The sequence below is a fragment of the Panthera pardus genome, unplaced genomic scaffold, assembly GCF_024362965.1.
Source record: "Panthera pardus isolate Hobbes unplaced genomic scaffold, ASM2436296v1 HiC_scaffold_7, whole genome shotgun sequence".
Classification (NCBI taxonomy): domain Eukaryota; kingdom Metazoa; phylum Chordata; class Mammalia; order Carnivora; family Felidae; genus Panthera; species Panthera pardus.
In genome coordinates, this window is record NW_026527002.1 from 66,678,460 (window position 1) to 66,704,091 (window position 25,632).

The window sequence follows — 25,632 nt, forward strand, 5'->3', positions numbered from 1 at the left end:
TAGCTCATTTTTACAGAGACAGGGGCCCAGACCTCTCACCCAACTCAGAACAATGTTGTTGGGTCATCCCAACTGTAGAACTCTCTACAGGGTAAGCTGAGGCTTCCACCGAGACCCCATCACTTTACTTGCACCTCTGCCCAAACCTGCTTCCTTCCCCCCATTCCCTTCCCTTAGGAAGGTAAGGATTTCAACAGCATTCCCCAATAAACTTCCTGTAAGCTAATCTTTGTCTCAGAGACTGCTTTCTAAAGAACTCAACCTATGACAGGGATCATATCAGGAGCTTATTCGCAAATGTTTCAGGGGAAATTAAAAAAAAAAAAAAAAAGCTTATTGTGCTATACTTGAAACTCTGAGATTTGTTATATAAATAGAGAGAGATATATAAAATTGAAGTTATTTCAAAATCTTAAAAGTAATTCAAAATTAAGTGGGGAAAGCAAAGGAAGAACAGAATGAAGGAAGGCAAAAGAATAAGACTAGGGGCATGGTTCACTGAAGAAATGAAACTAACCAATGGACAGAATATTAAAGATGTTAATGGATAATGAAACAGATGAGCAAAAAAGAATGTATCTATTACACAGCATTTGTAACCAAAAGTAATCATTGTGTAACTATAAAATCAGTATTAACAATTTACATTTTTTGCTTGTCTTTAAGAAGCCCCTTTAAGCAGGAAAAAAAAAAAGCTAGAATGTTTTTTAACCCGTAAGATCTTAGTCACAAATACAAAATTCTGCCAGCTCACAAAATGTGCCACATCTTACATTATCATGCTCACATCTGTTGGCCTGTTATCTTTTTTTTTTTTTTTAATTTTTAATGTTTATTTATTTGAGAGAGAGAGAGAGAGAGAGAGAGAGAGAGAGCAAGCTGGGAAGGGGCAGAGAGAGAGGCAGACTGAGAATCCCAAGCAGGCTCCAAGTTGTCAGTGCAGAGCCCAATTCCAGGGTCGAACCCATGGATCATAAGATCATGATCTGAGCCAAAATCAAGAGTTGGATGCTTAACCAACTGAGCCACCCAGGCACCTCAACCTGGTTTCTTTCATAATTCAAACATGCCTGAGTTTATCTATATGACTTCAACTCTTTCCAACCTGAAAAACATAAACAAAAACACCTTCTATAACCTTGCTCCTCAATGGACCTGTAGCACTGCCATCACTACAAACTTGTTAGAAAGGCAGAATTTCAGGTCCCACTCCAAACCGACTGAAATAGAACCTGTATTTCAACAAGATTTCCAGATGACTTTATATGTACATTCAGCTTTGTGAAGCAGGGCTCTAGTTTCCACTATGGGATGTCAAAAGCCGTAAAGAGTACTGCTCCCACCTTTCGGGTGAAAACAGTCACACTAAATTCAAATTCCTGACTTATTTTGAACCTGGAAGAGAACTCAAGTCACAGAGCAAACAAGAGGCAGGCACCTGCAAGGACAGAGGGGACATTAGCACTTGCTTAGTTGCGACAGATGCAACTAGATACCACAAGAGCATAGCTAGAACGGTAAGGGAACCGGTGATGGCACAGTGAAGGCTGGAGGGACAGTGTGAAGGCACAAGGGTATGCATAAATGAGAAGACTCTGCACCTTCTGGCAGATTCTTTGACCAGAAATCCTACCAGATGCAAAAAAGATGAGAGAAAGCTGAAGTGTTCATTATGGTGCAGACTTGGAGGAGGGGAAAAGCAGTTGTGCAGGGAATATGAAACTCTACCTAGATCCTTTTGCAATCTGTCCTATGAGTCAAAAGCCTTAATCTGCAAGAAGGGGAAAAATAAAATACTATTATTTTTCTTAGGGCAGGTAGGGTGATCAACTGCCCAGTTTGCCCAAGACTGTCTCAATTTTAGCAATGAAATTCCACATCCCAGGAAAAAATGTTCCCCCAATCTCTTAGGTATTTTAATTTGAAAAATAGAATTTCCAATCATCTTTTTGATTTCTATGAAAATTTTAACGACACTGAAGAAAAAGTAAGACTGTGGATAAGTTGTAAGAATCTATAACTGGTAAGAACATGACTTTCTGAAAAAATGAAATAGCTAAAGCTTTATGAAATATAAGAAAACATATCTTTCAATTAAGATATATTACGATTGAAATGTGTTAAAATGACAAAAGCTGGTCTCTTACAGGTATTGGTTCTAAGAAAATACAGATGATTTAAAAATTAAATGAATCTATAAAAAAGTTTCCATTAGTAAAGTTTAAAGTTATAATATACAACACAGTTCCCCAAAAACTGCTTATTAATTTAATCTTATCTTGATATATGGAGTCAATTTTTTTGGTGCCATCTGAAAGTGGCTTTTGGAAATGTGAATTCATACAGCATGAGAATAATGCCCCTATTGGACTAGAATTCTACACAAGGCTGTCTGTAAGAAATGAGCATACTAGTAACAAATATTCAGAATAAATTCAGACTTCTGATTTATAAAAGATAGTCTCAGATAAAGTTAAGCTACTACCCAACATCTCCTGCCCTCCATACCAAAGTTCCTGTTAAGAGATGAATCCTTCCTTATTAATACTCCTGCAGCCAACTAAAATCTGGTTTCTCCCCACAGAGCTTTTTATAAGACTGCTTCTAACAAAGACCTCAGTCTCTTTCATGCTTTTAAATCCAACAGACATCCTCTTACCAACCTTCCCCCCCCCCACACCCCCCGCAAAGTCTTCCTCTTACTTGACCTATCCAAGGCATCAGATTTTTCTCTCTTGAAATACTCTCTTCTTCACTTTGCTTCTGGGAAACACTATTCTTGATACTTTTCCTGTCTTTATGAACATTCCTTCTTGGTCTCCTCCTAGTTCTGGTTCTTCTCCCTCTTCCCTTCCAGCAAACTTTGGTGTTTTTCATAGTTCTCTCCTGGATTTTCCTCTCTTTTCACTCTACTTAATCTCCCCAACCTTGCTGCTGACTATATGGGTAGGATCCCAAATTTGCATCTTACTCTGGAGTTCAGGGTTCATACAACTAATTAACTAATGGGTATCTTTATATGTATCTCATATCTCACAAATACCCAATACCAAAGCAGCTAAACATGAATGCACCTCTCCATTCCAAAACCTGCTTCTCCCCCGCACAGTCCCTTCCATTGTAAAGAATATCACTATCTTGTCAATGGCCCAAATCAGAAACCTGATTTGTATTTCACACTGCTGTCATCAAATACATATTCTATTGTTCGGTTAACAGTTTTATTATTTAACTCCTAAATAAGCTCTCTTGAATATGTGTACCCCTTTCTACCTTAACTTCCACTAGCCTAGTCCAGATCTCTATCATCTTTCCTTGATTTCTGCAAAGTTCTCCTAAATATTTTCCTCTCTTTCTGCCTCTAGTCTAATTCCTCTACTATCCATTCTCAGTGCTATATGCAGAGTGATCTTTCTAAACTGCAAACATGTTGGCATTATTCATGATAGCTTACCTCTACAACCCAATGCACATATACCCCTGATCCACCTACCTCCTACTGAGCTCTAGATTTCAACTTGTTACTTTCTGTAAGGTGACATTGTCCCCTCTTCATTTCCCAGCTCCCCTGCTATCCCTCCCATGCACTTCAATGCACTGTACACCCTGTCAGAGCACTTAACACACTGCATTATAATTTCAAACTAAACTGTCTCCTTCTTCCCTAAAATATAAACTTCGTAATTTTAAGAACCCTATCAATTGCCTCAATAGTGTCTGGCAAGTACACAGTTGAACCTCAAATTGTTAAATAAAGAAAACTTAATAAAATATCAAGCACTACAATGGTGAAAACTGGCATTTTTCCAAAATTTTATGACTTTTGTAACTCGTAGTAGTTACCCAACCAAAAATAACTTAATGATTACAAAGTTGTGTAATTAGGTTCCACAGAGAGTTACAAAGTGGAAGATAAGGCCCTAGCATTCAAGGAAGTTATAATATACTGATTTCATAGGATTTTTTAAAAAAGGAGACTTGTATATATTTTAAAATGTACTACAGAGCTGGTAGAGATCTTAAAGATTGTATAATTAAACCCATGTTACAGTTATGATGGAACGAGCCTAAAAAAAAAATAAGTGACTTATAAGCCCAAGGTGTTCCTTCCATTATGGATAATACACTACCAGGAGGAACTGAGATATACATAAAACACAGTGTAGTGGAGCAAAAATTTCCTGTCCCCTTCTAGGTCCTTTAAATGTTTCTTTAATGTTTATTTATTTTTGAGAGAGAGAGAGAGACAGAGTGCAACTGGGGGAGGGGCAGAGAGAGAAAGAGATACAGAATCTGAAGCAGGCTCCAGGCTCTGAGCCATCAGCACAGAGCCCAATGTGGGGCTCGAACTCACAAACTGTGAGATCAAGACCTGAGCCCAAGTCAGATGCTTAACCCACTGAGTCACCCAGGCGTCCTCTCCCTTTCTAGGTCCTTTTAGCTGGACTAAGAACCAAATTGTCATGAGACAAGTTAACAGAAGAAAATTAAAATTAATTTCATTATATATGAGGAATCCACACAGACATGGAAATTCCAAAGATAGGCAAAGTGAGGTATACATGTCATTCTGAACTCAGAAGCAAAGGGTAAGGGTCTGGTACTTTAAAGGGAAGTAATGAAATTTACAGAAAGATAAAAAAGAGTAAATGTCTGGTAAACAAATGTTTGCTGGGCCACTCAGACACAATGGGACATAAAGGACTTAGAACAAACAGGCCTTGCCAGGTTCCTGTCCACCACAGGATAGCTCTGTTCCCAGAGTAAGTACTCTATCTAATTTTTTTAGGAAATTGTAGGGGAGGTAAAGAGCTTTATCCTGAATCTGCTTGGTTTTAATTGCTTTTAACTCAAAAATAACCTTCATGCCAAAATGGCCCATCATGGAAGGGCCTGCCCTTGGCCCCTAACACACAGACACACAGACATACAGACACAGACACACACACACACACACACTTCATGCTATTAAAACAATTCCTTTCCTTTATATTACATTCTATAATGTCCAAAGTTTTCAATAAATAAGTTACAAATAGGTGTAGGGGTCAGCAAACTATGGCCCACAGGCCAAATCCCACCAGTTTTTTATGCAGTCAGTGAGCTAGAAATGATTTTACATTTTTAAATAGTTGGAAGAACAGCCCTCAACCACTATTAAACACTGAATGGCTACAGAAATTAGGTGTAGCCATGGAAATATTTCTTAATGAATTCAATCCCAAACAGCATTTAAATATGAAATATACCAAAGTAGTCACTGGAAGACTAATGATGTTTGAATCACAAGTAATGTTGAGCTGCTTTATATACTTCCCTTACTGTTCAAAGTTAAAAGAGGCAAGATCTTCATTTCCACACAAATATGTAGCGGTTTCATTTTCCTAGCTCAAACCACGATTCCAGCAGCATTCTACAAACCTCAGAGCAAGATCCGTATTTCAAAACCCTTTTAACTGTGTGCAGTTGAGAAGCTTCTGCCTACCACAAACTGGAAGGGATTAATATACAATGTGAAAAGACAAATATCAGGAGAAGAATCTAACAGAATTCTATAAAAGTCTTCTAAGCAATCAATATGTTCATTTAAAGTCAAAGGCTTACAGACTCATGTCAGTATTTGGAGGTACCTATCTTTGTGAAAAAGACATTTTCAAAGACAAAATATGTCAAACCTTATTACAGATTGGCAGTAACACATGGTATCTACAATCAATTTTGACAATGAGGGACACTAATATTGAACCCCAATTCAACCAAATGTTATCCCCCCAAAAGAATTCCACCTTCCTCATTAGAAGATCTGTATTAAAAAAAAAATTGTACTGGGGCGCCTGGGTGGTGCAGTCGGTTAAGCCTCTGACTCTTGATCTCAGCTCAGGTCATGATCTCAGTTTTAGGGTTCGAGCCCTGCATCGGGCTCTGCCCTGATGACGTGCAGCCTGCTTGAAATTCTGCCTCTCCTTCTCTCTGCCTCTCCCCCCACTAGTGCTTGTGCGCACACTCTCTCTCCCAAAATAAATAAACTTTAAGAAATTTTTACAAAATTGTAGTTACTTTATTATATTTTTAACTTCTCCAGCAAAAAAAATATCTGTGGAACTTTGTTTTCTTTTATATAAATACTATACTATATCCTCAATTTTGCCTTTTGGCCGATAAAGCTTAAAATTTTTACAATCTGGCCCTTTACAAAACATTTGCCGATCGACCTCTGTTCTGTAAAGAAGCTAAATACTTTTTTTAATTTCTAAAAGATTAGTACCAAAATTAAGAGTAAGAAGTATTTTAACCAATTCTCTATTCAACCTATTCAGGTATGTCCCCCCACCAAAGATCTTTCCAAAGTCGCCAGTGACCTCCTTGTAAACAAATTCTATCTTACTTGCCCTCTCAGCAACATACATCATTGAAGGTCATTTCCTCATTCTTGAAACAGTTTCTCTCTTGGCTTCAAAACTCTTTGGTTTTCCTATTTCACTGGACGCCCCTCCTCACAGCTTTCTTTGCTGGCTCCTACTCTTCTGACTTTGAAACTTTGGGGCTTCACAGTCTCAATTATGGACTTTTTTCCTCTTCTCTATCCAAGGGTCAGCAAACAGTTTCTGTAAAGGAACAGATTCTAAATATCGTAGGCTTTGGGGGCCATATGGCCTCTGTCACAACTACTCAACTCTGCCATTCTAGTGCAAAGCAGCCATAGACAATACATAAATGAATGAGTGTAACTCTACTGCAATAAACTTAATTTACAAGAAGTGGGTGGCTAGATTTGCTTGTGGCCCCACCCCTGACCTAGGCTCTCACCTTTGGTGCCTTCCTCTCTCCCCTGACTAGGTAGCAATCTATATACAACTGTTAACACTCACACTTACATCTGTAGCCTAAACTTCTCCTGTGAATTCCAGGTTTATGTGAAAACACACACACACACACAAACACACACACACACCCCTAATCTATTTTTCCCCAGTCTTCTCCCTGGCAGTTAATAGCACCACCTTTTATTCAGTTACTATAGTCAGAAACCTAAGTCATCGCTTACTGTTTCCTTTCCCTTAATTACCTGTCCCTTTCCAACTCATCAGCAGTCCTACCAGTTCACTCTCAAATATGTATCTTGAATCCATCTCCTGTTCTTCATCTCCATGGCTGCCTAGTCTAAGCCACCAACTTCTCTAGACTAAACTGCTACAACAACTTCCTAATGGTCTCCTAGCTTATGCATTTGCACCCTCTAATTTGGCCTCAAAAAGCATCCAAGTGCTCTTGAAATTCCATTACTTCACTCTCATGTTCACACCCAAGAATGGCCTTCAGACGGTTTACCTACAGAGGCCCTGACGAACCTTGCTTCTGCCTACCTGCCTATCTCCTCTCATTCCACGCTCCCCCTTGTTCTTTATGTTGCACCTATGTCTGCCCTCTGTCAATCCCTACACCGTGCAGCCTCTTCCTGTCTCAGGGTCTTGGTATTTGCTTTTCCTTCTCAGAATGCTCTTCCTTCAGCTGTCTGAATGACAGCTTTTCCCTCAATCCTTTATTTTCAGCTTAAATATCACCTACAAAAAGGCCTTCCCGGATTATCTTATCCAAATCAAGTGTCATTCTGTTTATTCATCTAATAGTACACACTATCAACAATTATCTTGCTTATTTACTTTACTGCTCATATCTTTCCTTCCTCAAAATAGTAAGCTTTATGAGTATTTTGCCAAATCAATTCTCTGATGTACCCCCAACACCTAGCACAGCATCCATTATATAGTAGGTACAGTAACAAATATTTACTAAATAAATAAATTTTCAAAGCTGGAAAGCTTTCCTATGAATAATATGTTACATATTTAAAAATAAAAATCCAAGAACTCATTCACAAAACCTAAAGGAGGGGCGCCTGGGTGGCTCAGTTGTTTGAGTGACCGGCTTCGGCTCAGGTCATGATCTCACGGTCCCTCAGGTAATGATCTCATGGTCCACAAGTTTGAGCCCGGAGTCGGGCTCTGTGCTGACAGCTCAGAGCCTGGAGCCTGCTTCAGACTCTGTGTCTCCCTCTCTCTCTGCCCCTCCCCTGCTAACGGTCTCTCTCTCTCAAAAATAAACAAACATTAAAAAATTAAAAAAAAAAAAAACTAAAGGAATTTTAAAATTAAGCTTACAAATTTACATCAGAAGTCCCAAATACTAGTTTGCTAACTCTGCCAAAATTCTCACCTATAAACTTTTTAAGATGTTTATAAACTTTTTTTGCATATTGATTTTACTTTGACTCCCCTTATTTTCAAAGTAACAATGCCATGTTTGCTTTTGCACTGATGTTGTATACTGTGCAAATATATAGAAGATAGACTAAGATATGTTACCAGCATATGTCACTTTTATTATTTCAAGTGTTACTTTTTTTTCCCAATGTGTGTTAAAAAACCCAAGTCTGAATATCCAGAAAGGTGCAATAGTAAGAAACAAATAAAGCCAAGTTAAAAATTACTCTGCCACACAGGTTGTAGGATCTTGGGCAAGCTACTCCTAGTCTAGGTATCTTAGTCTATAGAAAAAAAAAATTCCTTCTCTAAGAGAAATAAACAAAATAATTACATGAAAATTCACTTAGTTCAGTATGGCACATAACAAATACTCAAATGCTAAGTAACAGTAATAAAGATGATGTTAGCAACAGCAATAGTGGCAGTAATAGGATGTTTTCTATAAAATATAAGAACTATTGTACAATAGAAATTCAGAAGTTAAGTCACAAAATGCCAGACTGTTTTTAAAATTATAAACGTTTCTAATAACACAATGTACTGAATAATCTACCCTAAAATTCAGAAAGAAGACAGAAAATGTAAACAAAGGGCACCATTCTAATTTAAATTTCCCTAAAACTTTAAAAATAGTAATGTCTCAGTTAACTACCTTTTATGTTCTTAAGACAACAATCCTTTAAGTAGCCACAATCAGACGTTAACAAAAATACTCACAAGATCTTCAATATGAGAGCTGAAGAGTCAAAAGATTAACAACAACTTGATAGATGCAACTGGCTTGCTAAAAAGACAAAAGAGAGCAGTGGTGTAATGACCTTGAAATGTCTATCAGGAGTAAACCTTACTGGGAAACATAGAGGTATCTAAAAGGGGGGGGGGGGGGTAATGAAACAGAAAGAAAAAAATAAAAACACTACGGAAGAATGACAAAGACTAGACATTAGAAAAAATAACAGAGGTATCAAGAAGCAGACCTCCTTTACGTAGTAGAAAAGAATTTAACAGAACCACAAGAGATGAATGAGAACAGAAAAGTCTGAGGGCACCAGGGAGCGGGAGGAGGGGCAAAATAAGCCCCACACATTTCACCATCACTGTGACAGAGTCTAAAGAACATGCCAACTGCAATGGCACAGTGCTCTGGAGGCATTTGATGTGATGACTCACATGCCTACAAACAGAAGTAGCCCCCAAAGAAGCATTAGAGTATAGTATATAAAGACACCGGCATCTGGTAGAAGCTAAATTGTGCTCATTATACTTTTACTAAGGTAGAGAATAATGCAATACATTCAAATATGTCACCACCAAAGCCATCAAAGTAGAGCTTAAGGGGAACGACATCTTGTTACCTGTAAAGTCCTTTATCTAGAAGAGTCTCTCATTTACCAAATGATCTGGGGTAACTAACTTATTATATTTTAACATATACCAACTTGTTCTTAAGTGATTGTTTTCATTAACTTAAGATAGACATAAACCAATGAGTCAAAGACAAGGCTAGACAGAATCCTATAAATCTACATTGTAATTAATTCAGCTGAATTGAGAAAGATGCTAATAAAATCTACACTCAGGGATTTAGTCCCTATTTGTTCCAGTTACTTTTACACTATGACCTGCCAAAGAAAACCAGACAAGAGTGTGGTTATGCAAACTCATCACTATTTTTAGAAAAACTGAAACAATCTTCACTAATAATGGTTCAATATCAGATCATCCCCAACACACGAGATCATCCATTTAGTTCTACCTACCTTTCTAGATGGCCCTATAAATTGCAGATCTATTATTCCAATTTTCCTATTCACAAAATTGTTTATAAAAATTTGCTTGTCATAATTGACACAAAAATTAAGCAATATGTGACTACTGAGATTACTAAAACAGACACCACAAAATTAATGACTGGTGAATTAAACTGAAGCAGGGTTTCGCTTTTCTGAAGCCATATTTTCTAAACATCTAATATTTAGAATTTGGTCAAGAATTTAGAAGTTAAGAGGTACCACAATCAAGGAAAACAGTTATCATAAAACTCATTTTATTTGATAGAGAGGTGAGGAGTTGATAAGGAGGTGAGGAGTTACTTCTCTGTCCTTATCCAAAGAAAAATAAATGTATAATAAAGCAATAAGCTTGAAGCAAAGATAATACACTGATAATAGCAAGTACCAATGGATAAAAGAAGAGGAGAGAGAACGCAGAGGACTGAAGAAGAAACAGCCATATAGCATTTCATATAAAGCAATGGCTCTCAACCAGGGCAATTTTGCTACACTCCTCTCCTTTCCTCGACCCACAGTCTCCTCCAGGGAACATGTGGCAATGTCTGGAGAAACGTTTGCTTGACACACTAGGGGTGAGGAAGGTGGGTGGGCACTATTGGCATCTAGTGGGTAGAGGACAGAGATGTTGCTAAACACCCCAGGTAGAGGACAGTTCCCACAACAAAGAATTGTCCAGCCCAAAATGTCAGTACTGCCCAAGGCTGAGAAATCTTGATACAGAAGGAGTCCTCTACATCTTATAAAATGAATCACTGTACTACCACTCAGTACAAGAATGAATGTTCTAAAGTCTTAAACAAATACCTGGCATGTTAATTGTATGCATTAATAGAGAAAGATAAAAGATTTCCAACAGAAATGATTAATTTTTTTAACATACTGATATAAAGGAATAAACTACAATTAGGCATGGTCACGTACATAGAATACCTCCTGATTTCTCTTCCCTGAATCTAGACTTCTAGCGATATGCTTAACCAACAACATGCAGCAGAAATGACATTCTGGAACTTCCAAGACTAGGTCATAACAAGTCTGTGGTAGGCTAAATAATGTCTCCCAAAAATGTCCACATCCTAATCCTCTAACCTGTGAGTACCTTATTTTATATGGCAGAAGAGATTTTGCAGGTGTCACTAAATTAAGGATTCTGAAAGAGTGAGATTACCCTGGATTATCCAGGAGGACCCTAAATGTAATCTTGCAGGTCCTATATGGAGGAAGCAAAAAGGTAAATGAAGGAGATGATGTGTCAACCAAAGCAGAGATTTAGAATGATGTGGTCAGGAACCAAGGAATACTGCAAGCTGGAAGAGACAAGGAACAGATTCTCTCCTGGAGCCTCTAGAAGGACTGAGCCTTGCTGACACTTATTTTGGCCCCTTAAATCTCATTTTGGACTTCAGACTTCTAGAACTCTAAGAGAATAAATTTGTGTTGTTTTAAGCCAATAAATTTGTGATTTGTTACAGCAGCAACAGAAAACTAATACAAAGTCTTACAGCTTCTACATAGATAACCCTCTTGCAACTTTTTCTCTGTGAGTCATGACCAATCATATAAGTACTACAGTCTCCCCGAGAATGTTGTGCTAGTGAGGTCATGCGCATCTACTCTGGTCGACCATTCCAGATGAGCCAGCTTCCAGCCACCTCCACCAAAGTACCAGGCATGTGAGTAAAACCATCTTGGACCCTGCCACCAGCACATCTACCAGCTGAAATTTACGGAGGGACCTCCACAGACACCACATGAAACAAAGTCATCCAGCCAAGCCCTCCCTATATTCCTGAGCTGCAAAATCATGAAATATAAGAGAACAGTTATTGTTCTAAGTCACACGTAACCCTGAACATCCAGTTATATATGAGTGATGATTAGAGATTGTCAAACAGCATATATACATTTTATAATGGAAGAAAAAAATCCTATTATGTTAGCTATGTTCTGCTGGCAATAATCCCCAGTGATAAGATTACTCCATTATGCCAGTAATTCTAAAGTGTTCAGAATTAAGTTTTGTTGGAATATACTGCTGTAACTAGGCTCTTTCTATATTGGTAAATAACAGATTATAGCAAAGCTTCATAACTTATCTGGGCCCAAGATATAGAAGGTCTCAGGCGAACAAGAAGGAGAAGATGAAGGCAAAGAAGAAGGAGGAGGAGAAGGAGGAGGAGGAGGAGGAGGAGGAGGAGGAGGAGGAGGAGGAGGAGAAGGAGGAGGAGAAGGAGGAGGAGGAGGAGAAGGAGGAGGAGGAGGAGGAGAAGGAGGAGGAGAAGGAGGAGGAGGAGGAGAAGGAGGAGGAGGAGGAGGAGGAAAAGCAGCCTCAGCAGCTCTCAGCTTATTAGAGATCTTTCAATTCTCTTGACTCAATTCACAATTCATATCCCCATCCCGGTTCTTCCTCTCTTGCTGGGTCTAGTTTGGGCTACACCTCCCTTATTCTTCTTTTACCATTTCAACCAAGCCTCTGAAATATATTTATTCATACATCTTAATTTGGAATATGAAAGGTTTTTCTTGCCCTTTTTTTATTCTCTTTGAGCAAAAGCCACAATTATCTCCAATTCATCCCAGAAACCAATAGCTTAGCTGAGTTGCTACTTTCTCACATAACCATGGGCGGAGAAAAACGGGGATACTCTTGTTAAGAGTCCAAGATCCCCAGTGAATCAGAACTCCATGAAAAAAGTCTTGTTTTTAAGCATTCTCGGTATCCACTTTAATATCAGATTTTAATCTTTTGGCCTTTCATTCTGCCAAAAGCCTCTTGTTGTATATGACAAGTTCTCACAATGAAACATCCTACCTTAAATGAATATCCACAAAAGATGAGAACTATAAGATTGAAGTTTAGAATTATATGGTGTATCTATATGGATGTAGATAAATAGCCAAAAAAAAAAAGCAAATTTAAAACATACACAATTACCACTTATACAGAGAAATAGAAAAAAAATGCAAGTGATTAAGATCTAACATTAATAGAAAAACTGCTCTTTTCACCTCCATACATTTCTTATCTACTATTATGTAAAAGAAATCTCATTTTAAAAAGTACCTGGAGTAAACATTTAACAAAAATAATTCCCTAAGAAGCTCCTTTTTTTTTCAGTTATCTTTCATTGTGCCTTCCCCAAACCCAGTTCTTATCTTGCTGTGTAATTCTCCAATAAACATTAGTTATAACACTTTTAAGTAAGTGCGGAAGGCAGCCTCCAAGGTGGACCCCAGTGATTTCTACCTCCAGGTATTTGCACCATGTATGGCACCTTCCCACAATGTACCAGGACAAAATAAATGGACTCTCTCTTCTAAGACTGGGTTATGAAAGATTGTGGCTTCCAGCTTAGGCGCCCTCTCTCTGCCTCCCATCACTCATTCTTGGAGGAGACCAGCTTCCATGTCTTGAGAACACTTAGACTGTAGTGAGGCCCACAGGGCAGGAAACTGAGACTTCCAGCCCACAGCCACGTGAGTGAGCCTTCTTGAAAATGCATCCTCCAGCCCTAGGCAAGACTTCAGCTGATGCAGGCCCAGCTAAAAACTTGATTACAAAAAATAAAAATAAAAGCTTGAGTATAACTTCATGAGATACCCCGTCAGAAACATGCCACAAAGCTGATTCAAGATTCCTGATCCCCAGAAACTTTGAGAAAAAACATGTTTGTTTTAAGCCACTATGTTTTACACAATAATGTATAACTAATAAAATGAGCATCGCCTGTCCTTCAAAAACCAACTCATATGTTTTGAAAGTTAAAAACAAAAACAAAAAACAACTATGAATAGAAATAATAATTGCAAAAATTTAAAAGACAAATTTGCTTTAAAACTCTTGGCTAAGATTGAAAGGCAACTATACTAATGTCAGCTTGCCAGTCCTGTCATAAAAACAATGAACCAACAGAGAATTATCGGGAAAATATGGACTGTCTCTAGAAGAAGAGAGATTAGGTTGAGCATGTACATTGAGAACACAACATCAACTTTTTTAAAACTGAGAAGGAAATCATTTTGTAATTTGAAAATCACAATAGCCTATTTAACTATGATAAGACATCCCACACAGCTCATCTTATCTATCTAGAATCATGTAAAGCTTTATCTTGTCACAGATCGTATCACATGTCTACTGATAAGCACTAAGAACGATGAGGGCAAATGTACCAAATTTCAACAACAGATTCCACTGCCATATCAAAGCATAGATGATTTTTTCCTGTAATGTTTCCACACCAAATCCAAAACACTTCTTTCCATTATACAAGCACACTTTCCAAGAACACATAAGACTTCCTATAACAAGAAACAGTCCTTTTAACATAATTTATTTAATAGAAAGTATGTTTAGTACACATACATTTAGTACATGAATCAGGTATTTAAAAAGATTCAAGGGGCGCCTGGGTGGCGCAGTCGGTTAAGCGTCCGACTTCAGCCAGGTCACGATCTCGCGGTCCGTGAGTTCGAGCCCCGCGTCGGGCTCTGGGCTGATGGCTCGGAGCCTGGAGCCTGTTTCCGATTCTGTGTCTCCCTCTCTCTCTGCCCCTCCCCCGTTCATACTCTGTCTCTCTCTGTCCCAAAAATAAATAAAAAACGTTGAAAAAAAATTAAAAAAATAATAATTAAAAAAAAAAAGATTCAAAAAGTAACAATAAAAGAAAAACATGGGAGTTACTCATTTGGGGAAAAATGATTTCACTGATCTCCATAGGAACTGTATATATTGATATTGAACACAATAAGGAACACTAAGACTGCACTAAAAATTAAAGCAGCAGCATCAGTAAGTATCATCTGAGTCAAAGAGCAATGATTTAGTCATCAATACTGGCAAAAACAGTTGATTTAAACTTTGAAGTTCTTTAGCTTATGAACAGGAGACAAGCATTTGACTACCGCATCACTTCCTATACCTTTCCCTTTTTATCTTGAACAAAAGAGACAAATTACTGACTTCTTTCTCCTATAACTTCCATACTGATTCAGTTTAACTGATGCTAAGTAACCTCCACTGACCGAAGTTTATAGGTCCTTTCTCAAATACTTAAAACCACGTCAAATTTAAAATTATCTTCCCAGGAGAATGTAGCATCTCCACTGCCATCCGACTGCCATGTGCTAAAACAATAAGGCATCAGGTAAAATTTACCCAGTTGTATCACAGGATATGCTTTTCAAGAATTATCATAAAATTATATTAATAAGGCCCTTGAAACTTGTAGCAATGTTAACGCAGAAGAATTTCTAAGAAGTTACTTAGACTAGGCCAAATATATGTTCAAAAGTGCTGCCCATGGAGAAAACATTCCTGATATTAATGTTCCAGCATATATGACTGTCTGTATTCTCCCAGGAGCACATTTTCAGAACTGAATATCTTAAACCACACAATGAATACAAACACACCTTACAAATAACTAGTATTTGATTATTATTTCATATAATGGCATGGTTACACATTTAATAACTGAACTGATTATGAAGTTACATTTCTCCTATAAATGCACTAGGGGTGGACATTGTTTGGAATATCCAGTACTATAAATTGATCTGCAATTCCCTGAATGTAGAAAAAAAAGCAGTTCAAAGGCACAAGAGAAAGTTTCTGAAGAAGCAGTATAGATAAGTCATACTTATAGGACTTTCTTCCATTCCTGTATTATTGGCCCAAGAAGCACTTTCAAGTGCCTCTGGCTAATCAAATGCCATGTTTCAATCAATGTACTTTAAACTTCGGAATCTATGGGATGTTTACGCAGCTACCAATTTTGGCAGGGTGGGGGAGGTAAACTTGCTAAAAAATGTCAAACACATCGTAATGTGAAATAAAATAGCTATATATTTTGTCTGTATTATGTATTTTGTCTGTACTACTGTATTCAAATTGCAAACATATTTTAATATGGAATTAATCATTTAGTCCTTTCATCCTTCTGATTTTCTGAATTAGCTTTTTTTTTCACCTGCTCTCAAATTCTGACCTACAGCACTCTGCACTCGTTTTTAAAAATATCCTTTTTTAACATGTTAGCTTAAAAATAGCTTTGCTTTCACCATTCCACATTACTTTAAAGCAGAAGTCTGCTTTTTATTGTAGAGCCACAGATTCCCAGAAAAATACATTCTTACTACATTCTTTCAACCTCTGGGGAAACAACTGGCGTTGAACTTGTGCAGCGCCGAACCTATACGGGCTTGCAAGTTATGTATCTGCAGTTGCTGGTTTGATTCATTCTTTCCATTTCCCAGGAAAATGTTTCCTTTGGCTGTTTAATACAACTAGAAGTGTGTGCAATCACACAGCTGAGAGCATCTCTGCCTTAGGAAGCAATATCCCTTCTTTTGGACACCCGTACAGCTTGGTTGGATAACCTTTCAAGAAAGTTTCTTCCTGCCTCTCGGGTTTTGGTAGCGCTTTCCGAGCAGGCACGGCATGCACCTGCGTAGCTGCACGTTCACAAGAAAGCAGCAAGGGCTTAGGGGGGACAGGAGGGCTGGGGAGGGGAGGCGCACAATAAATCAAAGCACAACCGAAACAGAATCGTTTGACAATCTGGGCTGAAGCTCCGGCCTCTGAGGCTGGGGAGGAACCAGCCAAGCGTTGGTCCTGGCTGCCTGGCACGATCTGCTCCTGTCCTACCTGCCCTGGGGACACTCAGGAGGCGGAAAGTAACCCCCCCCCTCCCGGGCCCGGACGTCCCAGGCGCGAGGCCAGTCGGGCGAGGGGGGTGGGGGCGGGCCGAGGGGCTGGAGGGCTCCAGGGGCGCAGGCCGCGGGATGGGGACGCCGGGCCCCGGGCTCGCCCCTCACTCGCCCCTTACCTTGGGCGATGGCAATGGACTCGAAGCGGTGCAGCTCCTTGAGCAGGCAGCTCCTCTCGGTGGAGTGCAGGCTGTAGATGAAGTCGCGCGCGCCCTGCGCCGTGTTCAGCGCTTCCATGGGCTCCTTCTTGGGGTGGGTGCCCAGCCCCCGGGAGCCGCCGGGGGCCGAGAGCGCCAGCAGCCCCCGCCCGCAGCAGCACCAGGACGGCTGGCGGGGCGCGGCGGCCGGGCCCGGCCTCAAGCTGCTCGCGGTCCGGCTCCTCAGCAGCGGCAGCAGCCGGGACATGGCGGGCTGAGGAGCGGGGACCCCCGCGGCAGTCCGGGAGAGCGATTTCTGGCGAGGCGGGGGGAAGAAGGAGCTCGGCTCAGCCCGACCCCGCCCCGATGTCCTCCTGACTGGCAGCCGAGGCGCCGGGCACCATGCACTCCCCGGGCCCGCGCGGCGGTCGCCTCCTTTCCCGTCCCCCTTCTCTTCCGAAAGGCCCGCGGCGGCTCGGGTCCCTCCGGCGAGAAAAACTTTCTCCGAGGCTGCCGGGCCGGGAGAGGGCGGGTGGGCGGTGCGGGCGGGCGCCTCCCGGCTGAGGAGGGGTGGCGCGGGCGGGCGGGTTTGACGAGGGTTTGTCTCCGTCAGTTAGATCTTCCAGAGGGATGAGTCAGCCACGCGCCGCCCTCCTCCGGCGCCGCCCTCCGCTCCCGCCGGCTTTCCCACCCTCTTGCCTGCCCTCGCCGGCGCTCGTTACGGCTCCCGCGCCCTCAAAGCCGCCGCGCTCTCAGGCCGCAGCAGCACCGATACCCCTAGCGGCGGTATAAGGGCTAACAGGGCGGGGCGAGGGGGTGGGGCGGGGCCGCGCAGGCGCAGTCCGCAGGCTCCCGGGCTGTGCTCTCTCCAGAGTTAGGAGGGTGCACAAGAGTCCCCGCCCCTTTCGGTGCGTGACGGTGGAGGAACCGAGGGCTCGCGTCCTCTGTGCTGGCGTCCGCCACCCTTAAGTCCAACGCAAAGAACGGGGAGAAACAGCTCTGGAGTTCTTGCTCGACAGGGTAGTGCCGCTGCCACCGGCCCGTCCTAGCGCCATGCGTAAACCTGGGGCTCGTTGTGAACGGTGCCGCTGCGTGCGGCCCCTCTCGCCAGGCACGGGCCTCGCCACTTCTCGGGGGTCGTCGCACCGTCCTGCTCAGGCTTTTGAGGATTGAAGCGCCTAAGCCGCGCCCTTTGGCAAGGCACCGCCCACTGAGGCCTCGGCCAGACACTCCTTCCAGTCTTTGAGGCACCCGCTCTGGGAGCTCCAAAGGGAGAGGGCGAGGCCAGGGTTTGAGACCGAGGCCGTGACACGGAAAACACGCTTCCTCGTTCTGATGCCAGCAGCTTGCAGATCGTTAATGCTGGAGCGGGAGGCAAGAATGTCAGACCTTTTCCGGGTGTTTGTCAAGGTTTGTTTTGTTTTTGTTTTTGTTTTTCTCTTCGCCGAGGCGAAAAGAATCCTGTAATGCAACACTGTTTTCCACGTGTCCAGGACCTAGTTCTCTTTCAGGACCCAGCTCGAAGGGTCTCCTACTCCAGCCTTACCTTTGTCTCCTCCAAAGAAAGGAGATTGCCCCTTTATCCGAACCTATCTAATGATACTTAGGCTTCCTGTCTTAGAGAATAGATCCACTTAAAGAGTAAATCTGCTCAAGCGCAATCAAGATCCAAATCTTATCCTTATCGTATCCGCTGTGGCACCAGCCCAAGACCTTGTATGTCGTAAATGTGCTATAATCATGGAAGTGCAATATTTCAACGTGAGTCAGTGTTATCACTAAATCATCCTACTGCTCTCAGTGGTTCTCAAAGTGTGGTTCCCCACAGCAGAGCTTGTAAGGTATGCAGATTTCCCTAGTCAGCTCTAAACCCCTTGAATCAGAAACCGAGGGTTGGGCAATCATCTGTGCTTTAACAAGCCTCCCTCCCCACCCCACCCCACCCCCGTTAATATGGCTGCACACAAAAGTTTGAGAACCACTGCTAACTTAAACATTAAAATTATTTTAAAAAAAATTTCAAGGCAGCATCTCTGCTGTAATTATGACAGTTAAAAATGTGCTCTGTGAAGGGTGTCTGGCTGGCTCAGAAGAACATGCGACCCTTGATCTTGTGGTCATGAGTTCTAGCCCCACATTGGGTGTAGGGATTACTTAAAAAAAAAAAAAAGAAGAATGTGCTCTGTGGGAAATGAAGTTGCGTATTGAGACTGTCTTGTTTTTGAAACCCTCTGTGCTGGAATCCTCTGCGGAGTTATTTCAGTCTGAAGTTTTGGGGAGTACCACCGCCTTCTCTCCTGTATCTGTTACCCCTCAAGAGATTCTGATTCATTGGGCTTGGGGTGGGGCCTGGGAAGTGAGGTTTGGAGAAGCTCTTGACTAAGTGCCAGTTCCTAACAGCCTCGAGGACACCAGTTGTGTGTGGGGGCTCCAGAAACAGATTGTTGAAAGTTTGACAACTGGATCAACCATTGCCTAGCTGTGTTAGTGGTACATTATTACAATGGTGGTCCAAGTGAATCATGTCTTATGGTGTCCATTCCCTTGTGTAGACCTGTCCCACATTGGGCTTAGCTATGTGACTTGCTTGAGCCAGTAAGTGGAACATCACAAACCTGATCTAAGTGCTTGTTCTAGGGGCTTGTTGTAATGTGTTTGCTGTATGATTTATGATTGTTCAAGTCTGCTGTAGAAAATAAGAAACTAAAAAGTGGACACAATTTGCTTCTGAGACATTACACATAGGATAAATAGATACGTGTTGATCATAGATAAAAAGGATGGAACAAATGAAAGTGCTACTTTAGATAGAAAGAGATAGACCAAGTGAACTTTAAACATTAATAAGGTAGAGATTATACTACCTCTAGACTGACAACTAAATTGGCCACTCACTAGTGACACCCATTATAGCCCCATTGCGGCCTTGTGTAGTCTGTACAAGAAAAGCAGATGGGGGTGCCTGGGTGGCTCAGTTGGTTGAGCGTCCGACTTCGGCTCAGGTCATGATGTCGCGGTTCACAAGTCTGAGCCCCGCATCGGGCTCTGTGCTAATGGCTCAGAGCCTGGAGCCTGCTTTGGATTCTGTGTCTCCCTCTTTCTCTGCCCCTCCCCTACTCAGTCTCTGTCTGTCTCTCTCTCTCTCTCTCAAATATAAATAAAACATTAAAAAATTTAAAAAAAAGAAAAGAAAAGCAGATAGACCCCTCGCTACTCAGTCAGCTAATAATGACCAGACACACTTGCTCCTTCATCTCTCTGACAGAACAGATAATCTGTTGGTTCCAGGCCCCTCTCTCTTACTTTCCGCTCTGGTCCTTACAACCACACCATCTGCAGAGAAGACTGGCACAGCAGAGGACATAGGAACACTGCATAGTGTACATAGGAACACTGCAGAAAACAAAATTCAGATACTCTGGTCTTCCGCCCTGCTATCCTAAGCTTGTTTATCTACCCCATCTCTTTCCCCTTGCTTCCCACTCTCTTCTAAATTGATGAATGGGGCACCTGGGTGGCTCAGTCGGTTACATGTCTGCCTTCAGCTCAGGTCATGATCTCACGGTTCATGAGTTTGAGCCCCACATCAGGCTCTCTGCTGTACACACAGAGCCTGCTTCAGATCCTCTGTCCCTCCTCCCCACACCCCCACACCCCCTTCTCTCTCAAAGATAAATAAATAAATAAACAAACAAATTTAAATTGGTTGATAAATAGTTTGGGTTACTATTGCTGCTCTTTGAGTGAACATGTTATGCCAAACTTAGTGGCTTAAATAGCCAGTTTATTTTCTTCATGATTTTGTGGCTCAAAAATTCGGGAAGGACTTGCTAGGCAGTCCTTTTTTGGAGTCTCTTATCAGATGTCAACTAACTGCATCTGTCACTTGAAGGCTGATTTGGGCTGGATACCCAAGATAGCACATTCTTGTGGTTGACAACTGATGTTGGCTGTTGGCTGGCTGCATGCTCAGCTGGGACTGTGAACCGGAGTACCTTCATACAGCCCCTCCATCCAGCATGGCAGACTTCTCACGTGGCAGCTGGCTTCCCTCAGAGCGAGTGTCTGCAAAGAAACCGGGCTATGACCTTCTCTGACGTATCCTAAGAAGTCGTGCAGCATCACTTCAACCGTACCCTACTAGCTACCAGAAAGCTACTAAGGCCAGCCAGGATTCAAGAAAAGGGAATATAGACGCCCCCCCCCTTCAATGGGAGCAATGCCAAAGCATTTGGGAACATGCTTTAAAGCTGTCACATAAACAGTGTAATTCAAGCGTCTGAATTTGGTCTATAAGCCTATCTGTCCCGTGACCTACCATACAGTCCGCGTGGTGTTATACTTGGAGGCTGCCGTTACATCAAGGTAATTTTCCACATAACATTTACCCTTTGGAATTTGGCTGCCACATGAAGAAGTCTGGAGTATCCTGCTGGAAGGACCACATGGAGGACGAGGCAACAGCCCCAGCTAACTACCAGGCGCCTGTGTGAAGCCATCTTGGGCCATCCAAGCCCCAGATGACAGCATTGCAAAGAGGTTGAGATCATTAGCTCTGGAGCCAGACCTCCTGGGTTTGGGTCCTCACTCCACCATTTACTAGCTCTATAACCTTGAGCTAATAACTCAGACTTTCCATGGTCACTCATCTGTTTGATGGGATAAGGGTGTTGCTAAATTTGCTCATCTGTTAAATGGAGATAGGGCATCTGCTTTATAGGGTTTTAGTGAAACTAAGTTAATACATGTAAAGCATTTCAAACAATACCTGGAACATGGTAAGTGCTCAATAAATATTAGCTATCATTACAAAATTCCCATGAACCTCTCAAACCTCTAGGATTATGTCTTTTGAACCTAACTTGAGAAATACATACCTAACTATCTGTCATTTAATACCCATTTAATGTGTACTAACTGGATCCCCTCCCCATCCCCTTTCTCTGAACATTTGAATATCCTAAATGCAAATAAATGGAGGAGATGAGAGGGCTTGGGGTCTGTGTATAAAGCTTTGGAGAAATATAGGATAAGGCAAGTCCATGTGGGTGGCAGGAGGAATTTCTGAGGAAATTGTGGGCGTGCTAAAGAGGGAGGGCCAGCAGGTTGGAGAAGGTTACAGAAGAGGGAGAGCAGGAGGGCCTGGATTCAGCCAGCCCTGCCCTTCAGTTTTAAAGATGACAAACATCATGCCTCCATTAACAATCACAGTCTCCTCATGAAAAATTGCTGCTGAATCAACAGTCCACGATAGATTACATCATGCAAATGCTCTTCAGAGTTCCTGGCATCCCTGCGGCTGGCAGAGCACAAGGATGTCTGCTGTGTACATGTTATGATACATTATACACCCAGCTATTACCGTCCACTTTAAAATTCCTGAATTGGGTCTCCTGGGTGGCTCAGTCAGTTAAGCATCTGACTTTTGATTTCGGCTCAGGTCATGATCTCATGGTTTGTGAGTTCGAGCCCTGTGTCAGGCTTCGTGCTGACAGTGTGGAGCCAGCTTGGGATTCTCTCTCTGCCTCTCCCCCTGCTCACATGTGTTTTCTCTCTCTCTCTCTCTCTCTCTCTCTCTCTCTCTCAAAAATAAATAAACTTTAAAAGGCATTAAGATTTTCTATTTTTTAATTTTTTTTTTAAGTTCATCCATTCATTTTGAGATAGAGAGTGGGAGCAGGGGAGGGGCACAGGGGGAGGGAATCCCAAGCGTGCTCCGAGCCACCAGCACAGAGCCAGTTGCGGGGCTGGAACTCAGAAACCAGGAGATCATGACCTGAGCCGAAACCAAGAGTCAGACGCTTAACCAACTGAGCCACACAGGCGCTCCCACTTCATTTTTAATGATTTCATCTACATGTTGGAAAGTGCCCTTCACAAGGAAGAAACAGTATCTCATGAAGGCAAGGTAGAAAATGGAGGGGCTATGATCACTGGACTGCAAAACTCCTCTGCTCAATTTCATACTCCAAGAAGCTCATATTTATCTGTCCTCAGGCATAACTCTGGGCAACAAGACTATGACTATCCCACACTCACCATAAAAAGGGCACCTGCAGGGGCAGCTGGGTGGCTCAGTCAGCCGAGTGTCTGACTTGGGCTCAGGTCATGATCTCATGGTTTGTGAGTTCCAGCTCCACATCGGGCTGGCTGCTGTCAGTGCAGAGCCGGCTTCAGATCCTCTGCCCCCATCTCTCTGCCCCTCCCCCACTTGCACTCTCTTGTTCTCTCTCTCAAAAATAATTTTTTTTTTTAAGTGCACCTCCACACTAATACATGCACATACACGCATGCACACACCTACCTGACTCTTTCAGGGCAATACTTTATAACATTTTTTCCTTTCCAGGCTTTCTATCATGTTTGAGGTTGGGGAGGAATATTGATCAAAGCAAATATAAACAATATGGCTATGAAACGCCTCTTTGAAAACTTTAAACTTGAATTCCTAGTGAGGCTTCAAACATTTAGATGCTGCACGAACTATTTTTGAAAAATGACTCTATCTGTAAGCCCAGCAGAGAGGTCAGTAGAACGATTTTGAATGTTCCTATATTTATGACCAAGTATTTTTCAATGCTATAAATTACTACTGTTCAACAGTATCCAATTCTCAGGGCCAGAGGGAATTATTCTCTCCTATGCCCTTGAAGTTAGGGGTAACTGTGTGACTTACTTTGGCCAATGAATGGAAACCTGACATACTTATCCCCCCCCCCCCCCCCCCGCCGATACAGGTACTTAATTGCCTGTGCTCAGGTAGGCAGCTCTCTCCCCTGATCTTAACATGGCAAGATTCACAACATGTGCCGAAATGGGAGTTCTATGAAATTGATGAGGCTGGGAGTAGTGAGCCAATGTAGGAAAACAGCTGCCCTGGAGAGTTGCCCCAATCCATAACACATTTTGCATGACAGAGATATAAACTTTTTTGTGTTAAGTCAGTGTGATCTAGAGATTCCTTTTTACTGCAGCAAAAGCTCCACTATCATGACTAACACAGCTCTTCTTTGGCTCTTTCTCTTACATTTTATAAAGTTGAATGCCTTCTTTTCATTCCTACGTATTGTTCTAAAAGGAGGACCTGTTTTGGGTCCAGTGTGTTTGTTTCTCCTGAGTAGGATATAGGGAGACAGGGTCCTCTTTTCTTCTGGTTTCTGAGCTTTATGTGAGTCTGGAGCCACAGACAGATTTGGGGGTCACCAGCATTAAGGAATGGTTCAATCCATGCAAGTGGATGAAATTGCTATAGCAAATGTGTGCATGAAAACATAAGAGGACAGGGGCACCTGGGTGGCTCAGCTGGTTGAGCATCTGACTCTTGACTCAGCTCAGGTCATGATCTCATGTTTTGTGAGACTGAGCCCCTCTTTGGGCTCTGTGTTGACAGTGCGGAGCTTGCTTGGGATCCTCTCTCTCCCTCTCTCTTTGCCTCTCCCCTGTTTGCATGCACGTTCTCTCTCTCTCTCTCTCAAATAAACATTTTAAAAAAGAAAAAACATAAGAGGACAGAGACATGGGAAGCAATAACGGTTAAGAGATAAGCAGTGGAAGAAATAACCAAGGAAAGAAGGTGAGATAATGTGGTAAAAGGGGAAAATATCTGGCCACAGAAACCAAAGGATGATGAAGTTTCTAGAATGAGAGGTCTAGAGTTTCAAGTGCAGCAGCAAAGTAAAGCAAATTAAAGACAAGGAAGTACTTGTGAGTTGAACACATACAATTATGACCACTTTGTAATAAAAGTGCACTAAAAATGAATGTAAATGGGTTAAAAATAAAAAGCCATACCCTCATAAGCACAGAGTTAATGGGAGAAGAGGACGAGGTGACAGCATTACAGAAATACAAGACGGAAAGTGGATGGAGGAGTGTTAATTAACCTGACGGATCAGAGAAAGGTGAAAACTAAGCCAGGATGGAGCACCTCCAAGAAGGTTAATTCGAGCAACAGTCTCGAAAAAGTACCAGAATCGGAGGCACCAGGTACTTCTGAAGGTAAAGATATAATCGAGCTAAAAACAGAAGATCCAGGTGAAAATTTTTAAGGGGGTGTTTATAAAGCCAGATCCCCTTCCACATGCTATACAGCTGGGAGAATGGCACTTCCTCACTGCAGCAGGAATCTAGTTTACCAGTGGAGAGACAGTGGGTTTGGGGCACTAGAAACACCCGAGGGCAAGGGAGGTATACCAAACATAAGAGAGTGAGTGAGTGCCACATTCTGACTCATGGGGCCCTTGTCACTCTTCTGCTCTGCTTCAAGAACAGTGTGGTAGCCATACTATTGGAGGATTCCTCTCTAGGCCCCCAATAGAACAGCTCAGCCAGATCACCCTACCGTAAAACCGTCAATTAACCAGCTCTGCCAACCACAGAGATTCCAAACAGCTTTTTGTTGTTTCACGCTTAAATACAAAATATGAGCCAAGAATTTAAAATCACAAGTCAGTTGAAGAAAGCCTTCAAGACAGAAGAAAAATGGTTAGCATTTAAAAAAAAAAAAAGGGCACCTGGCTGGCTCAGTCAGGAGAGCATGAGACTCTTGACCTCAGGGTCATGAGTTCAAGCTTCATGTGAGGCATAGAGATTTTTAAAAAGGATCTTAGAGGACATAGGAGCAAAATAAGACTTTTGAAAATGTGTAATACTAACATATTTACGAAATAAGAGAAGATACAACATCTACGGAAAAATAAGATTCTGGACAAGTAGGAACAGCCAGAA

General features: G+C 41.9%; 2 protein-coding genes across 6 annotated transcripts in view; one reads left to right on the plus strand and one right to left on the minus strand.

Annotated features, from left to right (window-relative positions):
• The window catches only part of TMEM65 (transmembrane protein 65), a 53,370-nt gene extending 35,664 nt beyond the window's left edge, over positions 1-17,706 (minus strand). Inside the window, exon 1 of one of the 5 annotated variants that reach the window (XM_053896483.1) lies at positions 16,888-17,706. In XM_053896483.1, the coding sequence (XP_053752458.1) occupies positions 16,888-17,173 (286 nt within the window). In that variant the 5' untranslated portion in view covers positions 17,174-17,706. The remainder of the gene's footprint in view (positions 1-16,887) is intronic. The other 4 variants (XM_053896482.1, XM_019459900.2, XM_019459901.2 and 1 more) reach the window with 4 other exon arrangements.
• An 87-nt stretch (positions 17,707-17,793) lies between these two features.
• Positions 17,794-25,632, plus strand: part of TRMT12 (tRNA methyltransferase 12 homolog) — an 81,321-nt gene continuing 73,482 nt past the window's right edge. The window contains exon 1 of the mRNA XM_053896481.1: positions 17,794-18,315. The gene's annotated coding sequence lies outside the window, so the exon portion shown is untranslated. The remainder of the gene's footprint in view (positions 18,316-25,632) is intronic.